The sequence below is a fragment of the Micromys minutus genome, assembly GCF_963924665.1.
Source record: "Micromys minutus genome assembly, chromosome: 16".
Taxonomy (NCBI): domain Eukaryota; kingdom Metazoa; phylum Chordata; class Mammalia; order Rodentia; family Muridae; genus Micromys; species Micromys minutus.
The window spans coordinates 39,416,445-39,439,201 of record NC_137985.1 but is presented as its reverse complement, the minus strand read 5'-3'; the positions used below and the strand labels follow the sequence as shown (position 1 = coordinate 39,439,201).

General features: G+C 45.2%; 1 protein-coding gene across 4 annotated transcripts; it reads right to left on the bottom strand.

Annotated features, from left to right (window-relative positions):
* Positions 1-5,318: 5,318 nt before the first annotated feature.
* BUD13 (BUD13 homolog) lies at positions 5,319-22,232 on the bottom strand (the record flags this gene model as incomplete). Of its 4 annotated transcripts, none has more annotated exons than XM_080930678.1 (11): positions 5,519-6,314; positions 7,404-7,469; positions 10,967-11,048; positions 11,245-11,429; positions 11,665-11,803; positions 12,196-12,298; positions 15,170-15,387; positions 16,767-17,540; positions 18,107-18,191; positions 19,660-19,750; positions 22,090-22,232. In XM_080930678.1, the coding sequence occupies 11 exons, from the start codon at positions 22,230-22,232 to the stop codon at positions 6,257-6,259; spliced, it is 1,944 nt and encodes a 647-aa protein (XP_080786804.1). In that variant the 3' UTR covers positions 5,519-6,256. The 4 variants fall into 4 exon arrangements, with proteins under 4 accessions (XP_080786805.1, XP_080786804.1, XP_080786803.1 ...); XM_080930677.1 differs by lacking the exon at positions 5,519-6,314 and having other exon boundaries at positions 7,190-7,469; positions 16,767-17,003; positions 17,079-17,540; XM_080930679.1 differs by lacking the exon at positions 7,404-7,469 and having other exon boundaries at positions 5,319-5,643.
* Between the last annotated feature and the right edge of the window lie 525 nt (positions 22,233-22,757).

Sequence of the window (22,757 nt, the reverse complement as noted above, 5' to 3'; positions counted from 1 at the left end):
TGGCTGCACAAGACTGGTGGTCCGAGTTTAACCCCTGCAAACCATGGTGGAAGGAAGACCTGGCTTCCCAAAGCTGTCCTCTGATCTCCTCATATATGCATGTTATGTCCATCCCTACATACACACAAACACACACACACACACACACACACACACACACACACACACACGCACACACACACACTACCGCGAGATAGCAATAACAAAAATTTTAAATGTCTTCCAGGTACAGAAAGGTCCCCCCAAGCCCAAGAAAGATTCTGATCAAAACCTCACTACTAGGTGACTATCTTGAAAATATGATCTTAGGTGTGGTTGGGAAGTCGAGGTACAGGAAGTGAAGTTAGCTGTAAAACTGTGCACCCCCCTCCCCTTTATTCTCATTGAGACAGGGTCTCTATACATAGTCCTAGCTCCCTGCAACTCACGGTGTCGACTAAACCGGCCTCAAACTCACAGTGATCCACCTGCTTCTGCTTTTGCCTTGCAAGAACTGGGATTAAAGGTATGCACTTCTTCACCCAGTATTTTGAAGTTTATACAGACCACAGCACTACTAGCCTCAGCTGAGAAAAGGTAACCCACACTGCCCTCTAGTGACCAGCCTAGAGAATGACTGCCAGCTGTGGCATTCTCCTAAGGCAGAGAAATGGTTAGACATCTGAATCAAGGCCAACTAGGCACAGAGCACACCCAGAATAGAATCTTTATTCTCTTCCTACACTTCAATCTCTGACTGAGGACACAATAAACCCCTGAGAAATTGTGAGACCCTTAAAACTGCAGTTAGAATGGAAACCCGTACACCGAGAAGACCCTGCACAGGAAAGTGCTGTGTTGATGGGCTAGAAGTTGAAGGTGTTCACCTCCGCCTGTGTCCAAAGAAAGGGGCTGGATTGGGGGCCTGAAGAGTCCTCCTGGAGTCTCCTGGTGGTGTTTTCACACCTTTTAAAGCGATTTTTAAAAATTTACCTCTATTTCTTTGCTGTGTGGGGGCAGGCGGGGTGCACACCATATTGCCTAAATGGAGGTCCAAGGACAACTCATAGGAGTCAGTTCTTTCCCTCCACCATGTGGGACTCGGGGATTTAACTCTGGTCATCTGACTTGGCAGCAAATGCCTCTTTCACTGAACCATCTCCCTGGTCCTAAAGGTCTTTTGTTTTCTTTCTTTCCTTTTTTTGGGGGGGCGGGGAAGGAAGGGGAGACAGAGGGTAATTTGTAGAGACAGCATAATGTGTTCTTTCCTCTAAGCTTAACATCTGAAGTAACTAAAGGACATTAGAAAACCGAGCCACGGAGCACTGGTAATTTCTATGAGCTTTACTTAGATCTACCATTAGATTTTTCCACTAATAATCTGTTTGGTTGTTGTTGTTTAAAGACAGGGTTTCTTGTAGCCCTAGGCTGGCCTCCAAGTCCAAGAAAACCTTGAACTTCTGAGCTGCCTTCCTATACCTCCCAAGTGATGCCCCCAGAGGACAAGTTGAGCTAAAGTGGCTTAGAGAACAAAATCAACAGCTTCTGGTCCCAGGGGCCACGGTCTAATGTGTAGAAATATTTTCATCTCGTAACTATTGATTATATACATAATCATTTTCTTTCTTTCCTCCCCTCACTCCTCCTCCCTCTCCTCCTCCTTCACCCTCCTAAATAATATGGTGCCAGGCTGCTGGCTGTGGGGATTTACAGGTATAATCTTCTTTCAGAATAACGGAAGCCCAAGGACAACACAGCTGCTGTGAGAAGCCTGTGCTAACTTGCTGTGGGGGCAGGGTTGGGGAGGGATCCTCATTTATTCCCTGGAGATAGAGCACTGACTTGTTCTTTGAGACAGTAGCCTAAATTGGTCTTGACACCCCCCCCCCATCTTCCTGCCTCTGTCTCCCAAATTCTGAAATTAGAAACATGTCACCATGCCCTGTTTCTGCCTTCATTGTTGTTTTTAAAATTACCTTTGTGTTTGTGAGCATGTACACATGTGACTGTGTGAAGGCTCCTCCACCATGTGGATCCCAGGGAACAAACTTAAGTTGTCAGGCTTTGCAGCAGGGCCTTTATCTACTGGGCCATTTCTAACCCCAACTAAAAAAAAAAAAAAATCCACCATAGGAATTCATATTTCTACCAACCCCCTTAGCAATAGTACCTGTGGGCTGGAGAGACGGAGGGCTCAGAGGTTAAGAGCACTGACTACTCTTCCAGAGGTCCTGAGTTCAATTCCAAGCAACCATATGGTGGCTCACAACCATCTTTAATGAAATCTGATGCCATCTTCTGGTGTGTCTGAGGACATCTATAGTGTACTCATGTACATAAAATAAATAAGTAAATCTTTAAAAAAAAAATAGTACCTGCATTACTTTACTACCTGATTCCAAGAATCAAGAAAAAAAGGCATTCTTGTTATCCAAACTACACAGAGATATTAATCATGTAACTAGTTCATACAGGTTCCTCTGAAGAACACAGCCTGGAAACTACTCTCATGGGCATGTTTGCTTGTTTTTGAGATAGGGTCTTCCACGGTCCAGGCTGGGCCATGATCCTGGTCTTTCTCCATCCACCTCGTAAGTGCTAGGATGACAGTCATGGGTCACCATGCTCTGCTTACACATCTAGTGCTACATAACAAATCAATGTCCCTTCCATAAAAATTACCTGCCTCAGAGGTTGTAGCAGCTTATAACAATAACTCACAGATGGATATTTGAAAATCATGGATCTAGTTAAAGTACCAGTTACCTAAATATGAAATCTACTTTGTTTCTTTAGTTTGAGGTAATGAATCTGGGACTTGCACATGGCAAAAGCTAGGCCAACAACCTACCACTGAGCCATACTCCCAACCCTCTAGAAAGAATTCTTTATATGAAAGTATGTACAAGCCAAGTATGGTGGCACAGGCCTTTAATCCCAGTGCTCAGTAGGCAGAGACAGGTGTACTTCTGTGAGTTTGAGGCCAGCTTGATCCACATAGTAAGTTTCTGGACAACCAGAGATATATAGTAAGACCCTGTCTAGAAAAAAAAGAAAAAGAAAAAAAATGTGAACATACATATATTTATACACATGACGTACATGTGTGTATACGTATACAGGGTCCTTACAGATATATGAAAAATGGCCCAAGTCCATTAATAAACACGGAGATATATATATAAAATCATCATCCATTATGAAAATCAGTATCACAAACTTACTACTATCTATCCACGAGGATAGCTGTAATAAAAACAGGAAGTACAGGCAAGGCTGCAGGGAAGCCAAATTCTCATATACTCTTGGGAAGAGACCAGAGTTCCATGACTAAGTCTCGTGTGTGGATATGTATATACACACATATACATATATACATATATACCCACACATACAATCACTAGAGAAAAGCATCCACCCAAACCTTGTATACCAATTATTCATGGCAGCATATTCATAATAATCAAGAGTGGAAACATTTTGTGTCCACCAAATCATGAATAAAATGTGTGTAATGAACACACACATGGAACTAGTCTGTCACAAAGGAGACATGGATAGAGCTTGGATACATGTGACATAAAAGAAGCTACACACAAAAGGCCACAGACTAGATGATGGCTGCACTCACATTACATGAGTCTCTAAGCTGCAAAGCTTCCTTGGGAGGTAGGAAGTGGGCCAGGACTTGTCCAGGGCAGAGACAGTGGGGGAAACAACGAGGAACAGACACAAGTTTCTGGTATCCACAATATTTCAAATTCGTCATGCTGACGTCTGTACATCTCGATGATGTATCAAAACCCACTGATTCTACAATGAAAGGACCGTAAACTGTAACTCAGTAAAGTTATGGATTTGTTGTTCTGGTTTTAAGAAAACATAAAACATCTATTACTGTAGCTTTTATGAGCCACAGAGCTAGAGCTAGTGGAACTCCTGGAGGCTTGGGTCAAGTTACAGATGAGGGCTGTAGGCACCTAACTGGCTTCTGCTTGCTGCTGCCCTGGGGAAAGCCTCAGTCTACTCCACATGACCCCCTGGAGGGCTGGAGTGTTCAACAGGGAGATCTTTCTTTACACCAAGACATCCAAAAAAAGGCAGTGTGCCCAGGTCTTTCATGACCTTTCAGAAGTCACATGGTTCTGACACATTATTCACGACAAGCCAGCCCCATTCACTCCGGCAGGGCTTGAGTGCCAGAGGGCAGGGACCCAGAGAGTCACCCTGGAAGCTGCCTTCCACACTCGATGATAATGAAGACAATGATACGACAGCTAAGGACTGTCACTATCTGCCAGGCAGTTTTTAACTCACAGCAAACATGAGGTGAGCACTCTTCTGGTTCACAGAAGCAGCTACGGCTCAGGGAAGTAAAACCGTCCACAGGTCACGTTAGCAAATGTAGCTGAGGGTCAGTTTCCCTGCAGCACATGCCAGTGCCCACTCTCAATGACCACACAGTACTGCTTCCCAATCTTACTTCCCGGAGGTCCTGCCCATCTGTATCCCTCAACAGACGCCAGCTGAAACCAGTTTTCCTCCTCCACAAGAGCTGTTTTTGCCCACACTAATAGCTGCAGAATAGAAAATGGTTTTATTTGCATTTAGTTAACTGGGAGTGAGACAATGTGCTTACTAGCTATCTAGGCTTGATTGTCTCTATTTTCCTACTATCACAGTTGTCTTTCCCTTCCTGATTTGTAGAGTCCTGTCATGCAGTTGGTCCTTCATGTGCACAATCCCTCAGTGTTATACATGGCCAGTGTCTTCCCGGCATCTGTAGTCATCCTTAACTCTGACATGACCTGCTCTACTGCACAGAGAGCCCCGCGTAATGCAGCAGCCAGAGCAATCAGTCTGTGGTTTGCTGTGTGAGCTGTCTTCACACTGTGGTACAAACACCCTGTGCTCCTCCCAGATTTTATTATGACTTGTTTTGGGGTCAGAAACCCAGGGCCCATCCATGTGAGCCCCGCTCTAGCTTCGCTGTACAGTTCATCTGGGACCTTAATTGCTTTAGGACTGCTGACACAGTCTGAGAAGGGATCCCACTTCCTTTCTGAGCCTCAGTAGCTGCCTTTCCCACTAACACGTAACACTACCTACCGCACGTATGCTGGTTAGTCCTGAACCTGGTTTAACACCAAATTCTGATTTTCACAGAAGAATGTTTTTAATGAAATTAATGAAAACCCCAGTCACTCATTACTCCCAAGAGCCCCAGAAGTTTGATATCAGCTGGAATTCTTTCCCAAGCAAAATACCCAGTTAGGAAATGATTACAAAAAAATAAATATGTGTTTATTTTTAAGAAAACACTGGCCAAGAACAAACCCTGGGATAAAAAAAGTCACCGTGTCCTGCCAAAGCTAGCAAGAGACACCTAGGGCACAGCCAAGATTAGGTGTCTAGTCCAAAGGTCACACCGACAGCAAGTTGCTGGTCTGTGTCTCTTAGAGCTGGATGTGAGGTGATGCTACCTGCACCAAGCACCACATGCCTCAGGGAGGTCACAGGTCCTCAGGGAGGTCACAGGTCCTCAGGGAGGTCACAGGTCCTCAGGGAGGTCACATGTCCTCAACACTCCACTTGTAGGCAAGCTCCTCCACAGCTTTCTTGCTGGCGAGCCTGGCAAAGCGCTTCTGTTCAAAGCCATTGGATCTGCAATCAAAAGAAAGATTCTAGTCAGCCAAAACTCTCAATATTTATTTTAAAAGTGGAAAGGAAACAGGCAGTGGTTAGCACGCCTTGATTCCAAACTCAGGAGGCAGAGGCAGGCAGATCTCAGTTTGAGGCCAGATTGGACTACAGAAAGTTCCAGAACTGACAAAGCTACACAGAGAAACCCTGTCTCAAACAAACAAACGACAAGAAAGAAAAAGCTATTCATGAGAAAATATTTAAACCTTATACTAAAACAACAACAACAACAATAAAAAAAAAAACCAAAGCAACAAAACACATAACCGAACCCTCTTCTCAGTTCAGACTTATTAGACAGCTATCAGACTCTTAGACAACTATTTCAAGCCTTCACTATTCTCTACAAAGACTCAACACAGCTCCGCCTAAAGTCCCAGATACTTCAAAGGCTGAGGAAGGAAGATCACAAACTCAAGGCCTGCATGGGCTACACAGTTGATGGTTAACCTGGATAACCTCATCATCAATAGTAAAGTGAAGGCTGGGATGTAACTCAGTGGTAGACACAGAGCCCTACCAGGCTATGAGCTCAATACACAGTACAAAACAAAGTACAACTCACGTGTGGCCGCTATCCACTGGTTACATATGTACCAGGTTCCCACTGGGCATTGGGTGCTATGAAGGAACTGGGGCAGGAAAACAAGTGACAGACATTTAAATGATAACAAAAACAAAGGCCAGGGCTGAAGAAACGGCTCAGTGTTAAAGCACACGCTGCTCTTGCAAAGCCTAAATTTGATCCCAGCACTACTGGATGGTCTCACGGTCACCTTTCACTCTAGCTCCAGGGGATCTAACCCTCACACACACACACACACACAAACACACACACACACACACACACACACACACACACACACACACACAAACACACATACATACCCACACACACACACACTGGCATTGAAGAGATGGCTTAAAAGTTCAGAACACTGGGGTTCCTCCAGAGAGCCCGTATGTCAGCTCAGTACTGTCTGTAACTCTAATCCCAGGGAATCCAAAGCTGCTTCTGCCCTGAGGGTGGTGCATAGACATGCAGCTGAAACACCCATAAAAACAAACAAAAAATTTTAAGTTAAATTAAAAAATAAAAGGGAAAACTGTTAGAAATATGTGAGATATCAAAGAAACAGGAGCTCATGGAGTGGGGACTGGGGTGGGGAAATATTTGGATGGTAAAAGGATCCCGAAGGACTGAGCAAGGGCCTTCGTGGGAGTGGCCTCAAGCTATGCCTGAAAGCAACAAACACACAGGCACAGAAACAAGAGCCTGATCTGTGCAAGGGGTGAGAGGTGGGGGGTTTCACTGGTGTGGCCAGTGCCTACAGTGTGACAAAGGGTGTGGCCATGAGTCAACACCGCAAAGGCAGGAAGAGGCCAAATCCCAGTGAGTTTAGGAGTTTAGACATTCTAAAAACAAATACAGATTTCGGGAAAGATGGACTCAAAACTGCACTTCAGAGACCTCTCTAGAGATGAGCAGTATGGAAGTTAGCACAGCGGCCTGCGCAACAGACGAAGGCAATGATCAGGCAGTGATGCCAGGTAGGGATGGCGGCAGGGGCCATCTGAGGGGAAAGGGCAGTAGGACTGGGTAGTCACAGCCAACAGAGGGGTCAGTGTGCCTCAGGGTCCGCAATCTGAGAGACCAGAAACGTGACGATGCCACCTTGCAGGCAGGCATGCTCTGCTTGTGTGAACTGTGCTTGAGGTACCTCATGTGCACGAGGGCAGACGACCGACTACAGAGCTGGAACCACACGCTGACGGCGGCGGAAGGCCTGACTCGGAAAAAGGCAACCAGAAGGAGCAGGAGTGAGAGCAGTGAGGGGTTCCAGAAGGAGAACTGAAAAACACTGAAGGTTAAGAGAAAGGGCCAAGACAGAACAAAGAACGGGAACAGGTCATTATGGGAGCCAATTCTGGGTGAGGTTCAAATAAATGGTGAGCAGACCACAAACTTCAAATTCCTTCCCCACCCCCACTCTTCTCTCTCTCTCTCTCTCTCTCTCTCTCTCTCTCTCTCTCTGAATTGCTACCCCTTCCTTTTTTATTATTTTATTTATTTATTTTCCTTTGAGACAAAACTGTGCACATATGAGAAATCTAGTGGCCAAGGATACTGAAAATATAAATGTACTCATACGATGGATAATTATTAAAGTTTAAAACAAAACAAAATAAAACAAAACAAAAACAAAGCTAAGTCAGACAGTTCTACATTTGGGGCTCCGAATAGAGCCAAAGAACAGAAATGAACAGACGCAGGCGGGCGCTCTGGTGGCTGGCGACTGTAACAGGGTCCACCTGCGGCTATGGAGCAAGCGAGAGCTCAGGAAAACCCTCCTGAAAAGATTCTGCAGGAGCCAGATAGGCTGCAACTGCGGTCCTTTGAGGCTCTTGACTGCTGGAAGAACTGGAAGTAGATTCCTGAAGCAGCCTGAGGAGTAGAAGACAATGCCTTAGGCTGGCATGAGTGAGAAGTAGATTCAGACACTCAAAAAAAACTGCAATTATAAAACCTGGACAAAATAAATACTGGTTTAAGGCATGAGTGAGCGCTAAGGCAGGAAAAGAGCCCAATAGGAGTGGGTTAGCCAGAGGACAAGTTCTCAGTCCACACAGCTCAAGCAGGCCACAGGCAGAACCACAGCTGACTGGCTTGAGGTGTTAGTGGCAGTGGGAAGAGTGGCTATAAAATTAAGAAGTTCTGGGAGAAAGACAGTGCAAAGGGGATAAACCCTGGTTATCTACAGCAAACGTCACACCAAGCTTTGGTGACCCACTATGCATGTGCAATGGACCACTACCAGCCCTGTCAGAGTACAGCAGCCAGAGAGGCAAAGCCTGAGCTGAGATGTTAGCTGCTGCCCACTGCAGGGGAGACAGAGGTTCGGTGTGGAGTAAAACTCTACAGACAAATGCAGCAAGATCCAAATCTCCATTATGTATCACTCACAAATAGAAGACCTAACGAATAAGCCAACAGGAAAATAACATGTACTCAAAAAAAGTTAGCCAGTTACAGTGTCATCCACATCTAACTTCAACAGGAGGCTATGGCAGGAGGATCTGAGTTCAAGATCAGCTTGGGCTACAAAGCCAGCCCTAAACCAGATTGGCCTACAGAGTGAGACCCTGTCCCAAAAAGAGATGGGCGGCAGGAGACATATCAACAGAAAGTAGTTCTGTGGTGAACAGATTGTTGCAATCAGCAGACAAAACTTCAAAACACCATTTATAAATATTTTCCAAAAAGAAAAAACTGTCTCTAAGTGGGTGAGCAGATGGGGAATCTCAGTGGAGACATATGAGCCATCAAACGGGAATTCTGGACTCAAAGCAGCTGAGGCATAATAGCAACCAACAGAAAACAACTAAGGTGTCAGGGCAGTTCCAGACACTTTCTAGCCACCTTAGCCTAGCAGGTTTTTATAAAGCACCATCACCTCAAGTAATTGCTGAATGTATATTAAGGGCATCAGTCACAAGAGACAGTCAAAAGAATGTAAAAATATTCTGAACAAAACCCATCATGTATTTCAGAGAACTTTCTCAATATACCATTCAAGTAATTTTCTGATGATGTATAATGAAAAGTCAACATTTGAAAGGTCTGAAAAACTCAGCAAACCTTCATGTTACAAATAACCAGTATATGACTCATGGTGAGCACTGGTAAAAGATGTAAAGTATGAAAAGGCCATGACTGTAAAAATGGCTTAGGAGCTGCTCTTCCAGAGGACCTGGGTTCAATCCCTAGTACCTAACTGTAATTCCAGTCTCAAAAGATCTGACACCCCCTTCAGGCTGCCAAGTTACTTCCTGATCAGTCTTACATGTAGGCAAGACACCCATACATAAAAAATAAAATTAAAGAGGGAAAAAAAAACCATGAATTATGCAGCCATGTGGAACATGCCTGTAACCCCAGAACTTGGTAGGTAGATATGAGTCCAGAGCCAGCCTGTCTGTATGAGAGTTCCAGGTGAGCCAGAACTATGCAGAAAGACCCTGTCTCAAAGAAAAAAAAATAGCCACAAAAATTATAAATTTTAACGCAAAACTACCAATAGTTCTTTCCACGGCTTGAGATCCACACAACAGCCTTGAAGGAGATAGCTTTTCTGTGTGCCACATCTTCCTTTTCTGCTAGTGACGTGGCCGGCTGAGGTCTCCTCCTGCATTTCAGCCAAACACTTCCCAATAGACAAATTCAGAACCCAGCTATTATTAGTCTAGTCATTAATGATATCTGCAAAAAGCTAAATCAATTATTTTTGGATTAAAAAAAATAATTACTCTTCATTAAAAGTAATAGTAACTATATTAGTATATTAGTTTTATTTTTTATATAGCAAATAAATGCTTTTAAAATATCTTTTAATTTTTAATATAGTAACTGTAAATATATAATAAACATAAACAAAAGCTTCTTGGGGTCCCCAAATTTTTATATTTGTTTATAGAGGTACACACACACACCAAATGAATATGTGGAGGTCAGAGAACAATTTGCAAGAGACAGTACTCTCCTACTCCATGGTTATCAAGACTTGAACTCATATGATTAGGCTTGGCAGCAAGCGCCTTTACCCTCAGAGCCACCTCACCAACACTATAGGGGTCCTGAGATTTAAAGCTCTGAGGATCATCCACTCAGTGCAAATGCTCCATAGGGGCAGGGGGACGAGATCTGTGACAACTGGGAGCTAGCTGTCGGTCTGGAGCCTGAGGACACTTTTAGACTAGCAAGTGACCAGATGAGGTGGAGAGGCTGAGACATCACCCGGGGCTGCCTCCCGGGATTACAGAGAACGTGCAAACACGACACGCTAGAGACAACGCAGAGAGGGCTCAAGGCCAAGTCCTCGTCCACCCTCTAACCCTTGGAAAACACCGAGTATGGCCAACATGTGGAACAAAGTGGAACTTGTCAGAGTCACTTTGGTTTTTCATCCTGAGCTTTTCAAAGTATGTGGAAAGGAAGTGGGGGAAATGCAGGCCTTGGAAACTCAGAGCTCAAGAACTGAAGCACACGTTACACAATACTCCCTGTGACTGCAGAGAGTCAGGCCAAGTGTAGAGGGATCTTAGACAATGTACAAAGCCTTTTGTGGTTCCCATACCACATTCCCAGTACCTAGGAGGTAGTGCATGAGTTGGCGGTCAGCCTGGCTATGCAATAAGGCTCTGTCTCAAAAAGAAGAAGAAAATAAAGGGGGGGTGTGTTAAGGTCAGGCAGGAGAGAAAACAAAAATATAAACAATAGACCTACCTGTCCACTCCATCCCAGCGATACCCAGGCCAAATGTTGAATCTATTGGGAGGAGGAGCAGGACCATTGTAGCGAGGCCTCACTAAAGACAGGAATGAGAAAAGGAAATTAGCTACTGACACAGTTCAATTCAGCACTAGATGGCTAGGGGAGAAAACTCTTCATGAAAGTTCCTATTATTTTGATCCCAACTTCCAAACACAAAGGGCCTTACAGTAGAGTGGGGTGGCCTTCTGTGGGGAAAGTTATGCACGGTCCCCTGACAACCCCAAACTCACCTTTCTTATTCTTGTTCTCCTTAGCCTTATTCTTCTTAATGAAGTTTGCCATCGGGTCCCCTTCTCTTTCTTGTTCTCTCAGCATCCGATCCAGATCTTCATCATCTATATAGCGGGCCAGAGGTTTCTGCATCTCCTTCATTGCATCTTCTACATTTTGTTGCTGCTGCCGGCTCTGAGCAAGCCTGGATTAAAAAAAAAAAAAAAAAAAAAAAAAAAAGCATCCCGATTGAGAATTCCCTCCTACACTGAGAGACCACAATACTGCCTTGCAGAACTCCCTTTTTGTAGCAGCCCCGGAATCCCAACCATCTCAGGAGACTCTGCACCTAAGGCTCACCCCATATCAGCTCCCAGAAGAGCAAGGCATCACCGGCTCTGGTCCTGCAAGTCTAGCTTTGGGCTCAGGAGTGCCCTTACCCTTTCCCCCACTGAGCATATAGCTCATCTCGCTCTGAGTCTTTCTCTGCCTTTCTCCTCTGTTCCAAGCGCTCCAGCTTCAAATTCCTCTTCCGACCAGACTTGTCTCGAAATACAGTTTCAGTGAATTCAAACTGAGCTAAGAATGAAAAAAATATATCACATTTTAAAGATAAACACCAGAAATTACAGTCAGAGGTAACATTCTAGCACTAGAAACCAACTGCTTGGAATCTGCTGGAAGAACTCTGCAGACAGATTAAAGTGGCTCCTACCAACAGCTAAACATATTAGGAAGGAAAGAGTAATTGGACTACTGAGGATAATGGCTACACGAAAGCGGAGCGGAGACATAGAGGAAAGAAAGTTTTAGCAAATAACACAAGTTCCATTAGAAACAGAGACTAGAGAGCTACTTGAGCCTAAAGGCCATGCACGCCTAAAGAAGGCCATGCACGCCTAAAGAAGGCCATGCACGCCTAAAGAAGGCCATGCACGCCTAAAGAAGGCCATGCACGCTCACACTGGTACCTCCGAGCTCTGTGGTGTCCTGGTCCTGTTTCTTCAGTTCCTGGTGCTCCCGCTGAACATCAGTGACCAACCCAGTTTTCGCTCCAGAATACATGTGTGCTGCCTACACAAGAGAAGAAGAAAAAAAGCCTGCAGTTTGTGCTACACATGTGCAGCCTGTGCAAGAGGAATACAAGTGTGCAGCCTGTGCAAAAGGAATACAAGTGTGCATCTGCCTGAGAGGAATACAATTGTGCAGTTTGTGCAAGAGGAATACAAGTGTGCATCTGCCTGAGAGAAATACAAGTGTGCTGCCTGTGCAAGAGGAATACCAGTGTGCGGTATTTGTAGAGAAATACAAGTGTGCACTCTGTGCAAAAGGTATACAAGTGTGCATCTGCCTGAGAGGAATACAATTGTGCAGTTTATACAAGAGGAATACACGTGTGCAATCTGTGCAAGAGGAATACAAGTATGTGGTTTGTATAGAAAAATACAAGTGTGCGTCTGCCTGAGAGGAATACAATTGTGCAGTTCGTACAAGAGGAATACAAGTGTGCAGACTGTGCAAGAGGAATACAATTGTGCAGCCTGTGCAAGAGGAATGCAAGTGTGCATCTGCCCGAGAGGAATACAATTGTGCAGTTTGTACAAGAGGAATACAAGTGTGCATCTGCCTGAGAGGAATACAATTGTGCAGCCTGTGCAAGAGGAATACACGTGTGTAGTCTGTGCAAAAGGAATACAAATGTGCATCTGCCTGAGAGGAATACAATTGTGCAGCCTGTGCAAGAGGAATACACGTGTGCATTCTGTGCAAGAGGAATACAATTATGTAGCCTGTGCAAGAGGAATACAAGTGTGCATTTCCCTGAGAGGAATAAAATTGTGCAGCCTGTGCAAGAGGAATACAAGTGTGCAGTCTGTGCAAAAGGAATACAAGTGTGCATTTGCCTGAGAGGAATACAATTGTGCAGCCTGTGCAAGAGGAATACAAGTGTGCATCTGCCTGAGAGAAATACAAGTGTGTTGCCTGTGCAAGAGGAATACCAGTGTGCGGTATTTGTAGAGGAATACAAGTGTGCATCTGCCTGAGAGGAATACAAATGTGCAATTTGTACAAGAGGAATACAAGTGTGCATCTGCCTGAGAGGAATACAATTGTGCAGCCTGTGCAAGAGGAATACAGGTGTGTAGCCTGTGCAAGAGTAATACAAGTGTGCAGTCTGTGCAAGAGGAATACAAGTGTGCAGTCTGTGCAAAAGGAATACAAGTGTGCATCTGCCTGAGAGGAATACAATTGTGCAGCCTGTGCAAGAGGAATACAAGTGTGCATCTGCCTGAGAGGAATACAATTGTGCAGCCTGTGCAAGAGGAATACAAGTGTGCAGTCTGTGCAAGAGGAATACAAGTGTGTAGCCTATGCAAGAGGAATACAAGTGTGCAGTCTGTCCAAAAGGAATACAAGTGTGCATCTGCCTGAGTGTAATTGTGCAGTTTTTACAAGAGGAATAATAGTGTGTAGCCTGTGCAAGAGGAATACAAGTGTGCATCTGCCTGAGAAGAATACAATTGTGTAGTTTGTACAAGAGGAATACAAGTGTGCATTTCCTTGAGAGGAATAAAATTGTTCAGCCTGTGCAAGAGGAATACAAGTGTGCAGTCTGTGCAAGAGAAAAATAGTAAGCAACCTGTGCAAGTGGAATACAGTTTGCAGTCTGTGCAAGAAATATACATATGTGTACTTGTGCAAGAGGTATACAAGTGTGCAGTCTGTACTAGAGGAATATAAGTATAAGCCTAAGCATGAAGAAAAGTGTGCAGTCTGTGCAAGAAGAATACTCATGTACAGCTTGTGCAAGAGAAATACTTTTGCAGCTTGTGCAAGATAAGAGGAGACAGTACCTCCATGGAGCCAGGAGGCAAACAACTGCCCATGTGCCTGTCTTTTAGCTCAAACCAAATTAAAACCAAATTAAAACCTCTCCTTATGTTCGCATTATTGACCACAGGGCTCACACTACGGAGTGGGAAACATCTAATCTCACAGAAAAGTTTATGGTATCAATTTTTTAAATAAATATTTATTTTATTTACATGAGCACACTGTAGCTGTCTTCAGACACACCAGAAGAGGGCATCAGATCTCATTACAGATGGTTGTGAACCACCATGTGGTTGCTGGGATTTGAACTCAGGACCTCTGGAAGAGCAGTCAGTGCTCTTAACCACTGAGCCATCTCTACAGCCCCATGGTATCAAAGTTTGAAGTAAACAGAAACACAAACATGGGGCACATAGAAGGAGATAGGAATTTGCATGACTTCTCTTTTTATTTAAGATAGAGTCCCCTACATCACAGGCTGGCCTGGAACTCAGTTATGCACATTTTAAAAAGCAAAAAGCTGAGATTTAGAGGAACAGAGTTTCTTGCCCAATCTCACAGATACTAAGTAGCAGAAGTAGAATTTAAAGCTAGGGTTGGTCTCACTGGGTTCTACACTAACTGCACTCTGCAATCTGTAAGGCTCAAATGACTATTAGGGAAACAGGAGGTACCAGCCTGTGTATTACCAGGTGGGAAGAGGCAGACGTGTCAGAAGTTCAAGGCCAGCTTGGGAGAACACTCAAAACAACAAAGACACGGAAGCTTTCTAGAGACACCAAGATTCGTGACTGGTGGCATTAAAGGTGATGAGAGGCAGGGGCTCCTAGGAAATCTGGTCCAAAGCCAGAAATGCACAATAGTCCAAAATCTGACATTTTGAGCACCATTTGGGTACAGTGACTGCACTGCCTTCAAACTTCCAACATTCTGGACCCCAAGCCTCTGCTCCAGCCCAGCTGAGACCACGTCACCTTCAGAGAAAGTTCCAAGCATGCTTCTAATTCCAATTTCCTGCACCACTTTCTCATTCTCTGGCTAGGACCTCTGTGGTGTCTGAAACACTAGAAGGAAGAAGTCACTGTGATTAAGACACAACTGGAAACCTACCTTCTTCCCAGGATGGGGATTCCTTCGAGGTGGAGAGAGGTCAGAGTCAGAAGATTTGGTCCTCTGTCTTCTTCGAGGTGGAGAGAGGTCAGAGTCAGAGCTCTGGCGTCTTGGTCTATTCCGTGGTGGTGACAGATCCGAGTCAGAACCCTGGTGCCCTGAGTGATTTTTTTTCCGTGGAGGAGAAAGATCTGAATCAGAGGCTTTTTGGCAGATGCCTAAGTAGAAAAGAACAGTCAAAGAATGACTATGATGTTTCCTAGGTCAAAAGCTTCTATGAAATCTCCTGTGTTTAGTGCCTACCTAGTATGTCAGACCTGGTTCTAGTCCCCAGCACAGGAGAGGAAGAGAGGATAAGTTACTCCTTAGAAGAATGTTTAAAAGAACTTATCAAGCAGAGGTACGGTGTCTATTTAGCTATCACGTGAAAAAGGACAACTAAACAAAACACAGGCACATGTGACACAGAGAAGAACAAAGGCAGCAGCTCTGTTTCCTGCCACCAGTGTCTGGCGCCATTGAAAAGTGTGAGATCTCAGACACTGGTCTCTATACTGTCAGCTCTCCACTGCCACCCTCTTCAGAACTGACAGAAGAGCTGAGTAGGCCCTCTGCAGTGTGGCAGAGTCAGGAAGACCTGGAGTATATGTCCAGACTCAAGAATAACAAAGTAATTTCATTTTAAAATTGAGACTGTAGCTGGAACAAATGAGGAAGTGAAAACCTTTCCTGCATGGGCCCGTTTTAGATGACAGCGTAACCGGTCAGCTCCTGAAAAGCCTCAATAGAGCAGGTACTAGGCAGTAGCAACAGCCACACATCCTGACCTAGTAAATAACTGCTCAGCTTTCTAGGAACCTCGAAGATAAAAAACAATCCAGGGCTGGAGAGATGGCTCAGTGGTTAAGAGTACTGACTGTTCTTCCAGAGGTCCTGAGTTCAGTTCCCAGCAACCAGATGGTGGCTCACAGCCATCTGTAATGGGATCTGATGCCCTCTTCAGGTGTGCCTTAAGAGAGCAATAGAGCATTCATATACATAAAATAAATAAAAAAAGAAACAATCCACAGTTGTGCCATCAGTGTATGTACAGGATGATTGTCAAATACCCTAAGAGCAAACCCAGGGAAAACTGTTAAGTGGAGAGAGCAGGCAAGATTACACAGGCAACAGGTATGTACTGCATAGCCAGGCCCAACTGCACCCAAGACACTGGCCACATGGCCAGCAATGAAGTCTAAATGACACAGTTTTTGTCACTTTTGTATCTGCACATTTCTGTACATAAATGTATTTGTATTTATCATCACTGTATGTGTGCATGTATGTGCATGAGTGTATACATCCCACATGTCCTACATGTGGAAGTCAGAGGACTGGACTAGTGAAGACAACGCTTTACCCACTGAGCCTCTGAGCCCACCCCATCTGTGCCTTTTTACGGGCAGGGTGAGTGAGCAAAAGGACATAAAGCATTGTCCCTACCCTTTCATTTCTCAACTCTAAGTCTAGTCTCTCATTTTTCAAAACTTTTCAAAAGAAACTCGTCCTTCCTCTCAGGGACGAGGCTCTCTTACGCACAGCCTTTTATACTCACCTTTAGAATCCAGCTGCTGCTTAGCTCCAAAGTTGACTTTTGCTTGCCGTTTACGTGGAGGAGAAAGGTCAGAGTCGTGCTCGCATTTGCTGTCCGTGGAGAGTGATGGGTGTGAGGGTCCTAGCCCACTCTGGGAGACTGTCTTGCTAGGGGGTCTTTCTGAAGCTTTACTATTTCGGGCTTTAGGCAGTTCCAAATCAGGGGAGTCATGACGAGCCCTCCTGACATGCTGTGCACCTGAAGAGTCAAGAGTCCTTCTATGCTGGGCTGCAGTGGGACAGTGGTTATAGGCCTGTCTTGAGGAAGAGGTACCTGAGGAACCATGATGGCCTCTCCTAGGAGATACAGCTGAAGAATTCCGATGAGATTTCCTGGGGGGAGAAGCATCTGAGTCATGGCGGACTCTCCTTGGGGGAGATGGATCTGGGGTATCATGGCGGACTCTCCTTGGGGGAGATGGATCTGGGGTGTCATGACGAACTCTCCTTGGGGGAGATGGATCTGGGGTGTCATGATGAACTCTCCTTGAGGGAGATGAATCTGGGGTGTCACGACGAACTCTCCTTGGGGGAGATGGATCTGGGGTGTCATGACGGGCTCTCCTGGGAGGAGATGGATCTGGGGTGTCATGACGGGCTCTCCTGGGAGGAGATGAATCTGGGGTGTCATTACGGGCTTTCCTAGGAGGAGATGGGTCTGGGGTATCATGACGGACCCTCCTAGGAGGAGATGGATCTTGGTCATCATGATGAAAATGTCCATCTTCACTGTGGCCTAAACATAAAAGCAAACAGTAAGATTCCCACAATGTGCTCTGGCCTAATGGCACAGAGGGTAACAAACCTCACTTAGGAAACAATTCTTTCATCACCTATGTATGAGAAATGAGCAGGTCCCAGGAATATTCTGTAGTTAAATAGATCTCAATAAGTAAGATCCAAATCACAGTGGCCTGAACTATATACTGAGACTTTGTCTCAAAAATTTAAAAAAGAAAAGAAAAGGAAAACACAGAGGGGAGATGGGGGAAGAGATGGGAAAGCCTTGCTTATGAAATGTCAGGAGAACAGAGAAATAGTCATTTAAAAAAACAGACAAAACTGTGGGCCCTGACTACATGAGCTGTTTCATTCTAGAACAGTGGGAAGCCAGGGTCTCCATGCTCTGACAAGTCAATCTCTAATGTTCCACACCCTTCTTCTGAAGTCCTGACACCTTTTTCCCATCATGTTTTTCATAATCATTGACACAAAACAAACCATGCACTCCTCTAAGGCAAGGGAGCAGAAGGACCAACCCTAGAGGTGAGCTGTGTGGTTGTATTTGCTGCTGAGACTCACCTCCCAGAAGCTTCCACTTGGCACTGGACCGGAAGGCCTCCATCTGTTTTACCTCTTCTGGACGCTCATCCACAAACTCAGCCACCTGTAGGAGTGGGGACACCACAGTAAGAAAAAAAACCACAGAACCCAGCCAAAAAGCACTTGTCTCACGAGCCTGGAGCCGTAGGTGTTCCGGATCCTAATGCATTCAGTGCCCACACACTAGTGAGGCCGCAAGGAAACATGCAGTGAGCCTCAGTTATGCTTGTCCCAACATCTGTCACTGTCAGTGTGATGAGTTACATAGATCTTTCTCTGACCGGTCAGTCTCTCTCCAAAGCTGAATTCCTTTCATTACAAACCTTTCTAGTAACCGTGCTGGCACATAACTGCCGATTTCTTTACATTTGATCCATGTCTTTACATGTTTGTTATTTCGTGCTCTGAGAACACTGCCTTCCTAACGTGCCTATCACTAATCAAACCGTATGACCCATTTGACGCTTTCCCTATGAACAGGCACAATGACAGATCATACACCAAATTAATAATGTTCAAGGAGAGCCTCCAAACTTTCTTTTTGTCTTTTTCTTTTTTAAAGATTTATTTACTTATTATGTATACAGTGTTCTGCCTGCAAGTATGCCTGTACACCAGATCTCATTAAGGATGATTGTGAGCCACCGTATGGGTGCTGGGAATTGAACTCGGGTCCTCTGGAAGAGCAGTCATCTCTCCAGCCCGCCTCCAAAATAAGTGTTCATTCCCAGAACCCTCCCTGATAGAGAACTCGCCCTTCAAGTTAGTCCACTGGACTTCTGAGCAGCGATAGAACATTCTTAATTTACATCTATCCTCATGTAAGCTCTTTTCCTCCATCCTAACTCTGACCCCTTACGCCTTTCTACAGAAGAGATTTTCAAAACGGATGGTGTAATAAGCTGTAGTTATAGAGAACAGCTGTGCAAGACACTGTTTCACGAGGATCTTACTCAGTCCTCACCATCACCCCTTCGAGGACGAACCAAGGCAGCCGTCCAGCAAACGGCCTCTGGGCACTGAAGGCTTAGCTGAAACAGAGATGAACTGAGATCTGGATCATCAGCTGTCGCTTGTGTGTCCTTGGGCAAGAATCTCAAGTCTCAATGCCCTTATTTCTGAAAGCAGGACTCAAAGGACTGCTCTGACAGCTGAGACCCTCTGTGTTCACTCAGCAGTGCTTGGGACATGGCTGCTGTTCAATCGCTAGGTCCACCAGTCATTCTTACATGCAGGAACTGCCTGCTTCTCCTTGTGATCACATGACTGACTTCCATTGCCCATGAGAATATCATACCAAAAAAAAAAAAAAAAAAAAATCAAAATTCAAAACCGTTCTTTGCTGAAAAAACGCATCATGTTCACCCCACTGCACAGTCAAAACGTTAAGTTGGGACGGTTTGTATAAGCACCGTAGAAGGAAATCCGTACCAAACAGCTCTTGGAATGTCACCTCTCCCCTTGTTCAGCGTCAAGGCTGAGAAACTTGGACCATTTCAAAGTCCTGACAAGAGTCTCCACAGGATACATACCACAGGCAGATCTCCATCCTCTTCCTCCTCCTTTTCCAGCTTAGCGGTAGAGATAGCCGCCCAGCCCACATCGTCATCAACAATCCGCATTCTAGATGAGAACAATAAAAAGCTCAAAAAGGGACATTGGCCTTCATACATTTGTTGGTCTCTGACATTGTGTGTGCATGTGTGCGACGTGGTGTGTATATGTGCTACGGCATGCATATGGGGGTCAGGGGACAACTTGCAGAAGTCAGTTCTCTCTATCAAGTAGGTTCAGGGGATCGAATTCAGGTTGTCAGGCTTGTCACAGCCATGTCACCAGCCCTCTACTGGCTTTTGAAGTTAAACAAATCACTCGGTGTTTGTCCGTGTGTCTGTCAATTCACTCCGTCACTGCCCACCTTTGGGCAATATCACTTTTCACAGATGTACCCCCTTCCTTCTGCCAGACCTACTCTTCTCACTGTTAACCATGAATCTTATTTGCTTTGGGCCCCGGGCCTTGAATAACTTCCTTGGACCTACCTTCCTTGCTCACGGTTTCCTACTCCCAGAGGAGAAATACCTCTACACACTCTTAGAATGCTTTCATTTCTATTTGTGAGCCCATATTCCCAATAAATTCTAAGCTACCAACAGCCAAGGGCTGGCTATAGTGAGGCTGTCTGGGAACAACAACAAAAAGGCAGTGAATAAGGCCAGCTTTCAGCTCTCCTCCTGCCCAGCCTCCCCTGGGCTGGGATTACAGACATCTGCCACCACATCCTGCTGACTAATGCATTTTTTGTTCATCGAGGCCTCTTCCACACAACTGTCACAGGAGGGTATGCAGTCCTCCATACCCATGGACTCTGCAACTGCAAACTCAACCAACCACAGATTAAAAATACTCAGGGAAAAAGGAATAACCAATGCGTTAAATAGATACAGACTTCCTTTGGCAACAGTGACCTAAATAATGTAACGACTGGAATACTGTCTAAGTTGTAGTGGGTTTTTAAGCAATCCAGTGACAGTTTAAAGAGGATATGAATAGTTGACACGAAAATAGTGTATCTTTTTGTGAAGGAACTTAAGTACCTGTGGACTCCAGGAACCAGACATCCGATAAATGTGTGCTGTACAGAGGTTATTCAAAATGCCAGGAACACATGATACAGCTTTAATCACAACAACCATTTCAGACAAGTAGCAGCATGCAAGATCACTTTAAGGACTAGCACTTGAGTCTCAGAGAGACAACTCTCTTGCCCTGAACCACCCAAGCTACAAAGTAGCACAACCAGGACTCTAATTCTAATCAGCATCACTCCAAAACTTCAACTTTTCCCCCTGCATGGCATTGACCCTTCTTGAAGGACACCAGCCACATTGAATTTGGCACCTATCTTAACTGAATATACGCTCATCTTAACTGATAAGACCACAAAGATGCCATCTGTAAATGTTCAAATTCTAAATGAAGATAAATGTGGGCAGTGGGGGGATTATTCTACCCAGTTCAATGGGCTATATGGGAATAATACTGTTAGATCATGATGCTGCCTCACAGAGAGAGTGAGCCACACTTTGTATCCTATCTAGTAGTCCCTTTAAGGGGATAAACTCTTAGCCGACCCAAGGGGGGTGGGGGGGGGTGAGAATGGAATTAGCCTCCAGAGTTTCAACTTTATATCCAAAGTAGTACCTTCAGTAAGCTGCTAGACTTAGGGCCTCTGCTCTAAAGTCTACAAATATAGAAATTTCCATTGTATGTGGGTTGATGTTGGATCTTCTATCCCAACCTTTCCAGATTCCATCGGCTACGTTACTAAAGGATATTTCATCTGAACTCTGTCTTAGCACATCTCTTTCAAACCTGGAAGTATAGTATTTAAAACAAATGTCTGCTTTATTACAATGTCCTGGAAGTTACATGGTCAAATTTTTTAGGAAGAGGCCAGGCACATGATGTGAACTGTTCCCATGTAAGCTGTTACTGTTAGTAGGTATGAGTAACAGGACATGGGGTTTTTGATTCCAGATCAGTTCCTGATACTTTGGAACCCTCAGAAAGAGACTTCTGGATCTTAAAATTAAGGAAGGAAGGAGGGAAGGAGGGAAGGTGGGAGGGAGGGAGGGAATAAAGTAAAGAAAAAGGTTTTGAATTAGTTCTGCTATTCTCGGGGCACGACTTTCCATCTGTACACGGAACGACGTAAGGCTACAAATGCGGGCAGAAAGTGAGTTAAATTCTAGCTGCCTTTAACACAAGGAAGGCGCTGCTCAGAGGATGAGGTCTGAGCAAACAGCGGCAGCTACAAGCCCGCCCCGGGGCAGTGGAGCGGGGCCTGGGCTCTGGCCGCGGTCGGCAGGCAGCTCTCGGAGCACCGCGCGGGCAAGGACGAGAAAGAGCTGCGGCCGAGGACGCGGCCAGGCAATGCGCCACCCCGCCGGTCCACTCACCCCTTGCCGCCAGCGCCTCCAGGCTTCGGCCGTTTTTTGCGCCGTTTGCGACCGGACTCTGGACCTCCTTCCAAGCCAGCATCTGCCCCAGACAAGTAACGCTTCAGATACTCAGCCTTGGAGAGCGGCGGAGCTGCCGCCATAGCAGCGGCGAGGGCGGGGCAACAGCTCGGCGTGGGGGACAAAATTCTTCAACGCGAAACGGTAGAGGTGGAGCCAGAAGCGGAAGCCTTCGGATTGGGTTGATAGGTATGAGCCTTATGAGGCTCAAGGGGAGTGTGCAAGCATCTCGGAATGCTTTCCTGTGACGACGCATCCATGCAACACCCGGCAGTCCACACCGTCCCTGCCGAGAAGCCACAGGCTGATGTAACAAGATCCTGCCCTGGCGGCCTCAGCGCCAAAGGAAGAACACCTGTATGAATGTGGGACCTATCATAGCTGTACTACAACGGCAAATTCTTCATCAGCTATTTGATAGTAGATGCTGGGCCAAATGTTTCATAGTGTCCAGTTTATTAGTTTATTTCAATCACTTTTATCGGTATATTTTGGTGGGAAGTCTGCTGAAACAGGCTTCCAGGTACCATTTAGGGGAAGTCAAACTCCATTCCTAGCTTTGTGACTATGAAATTTTGATTAAGATTTTATCAAATCTGTATTGACCT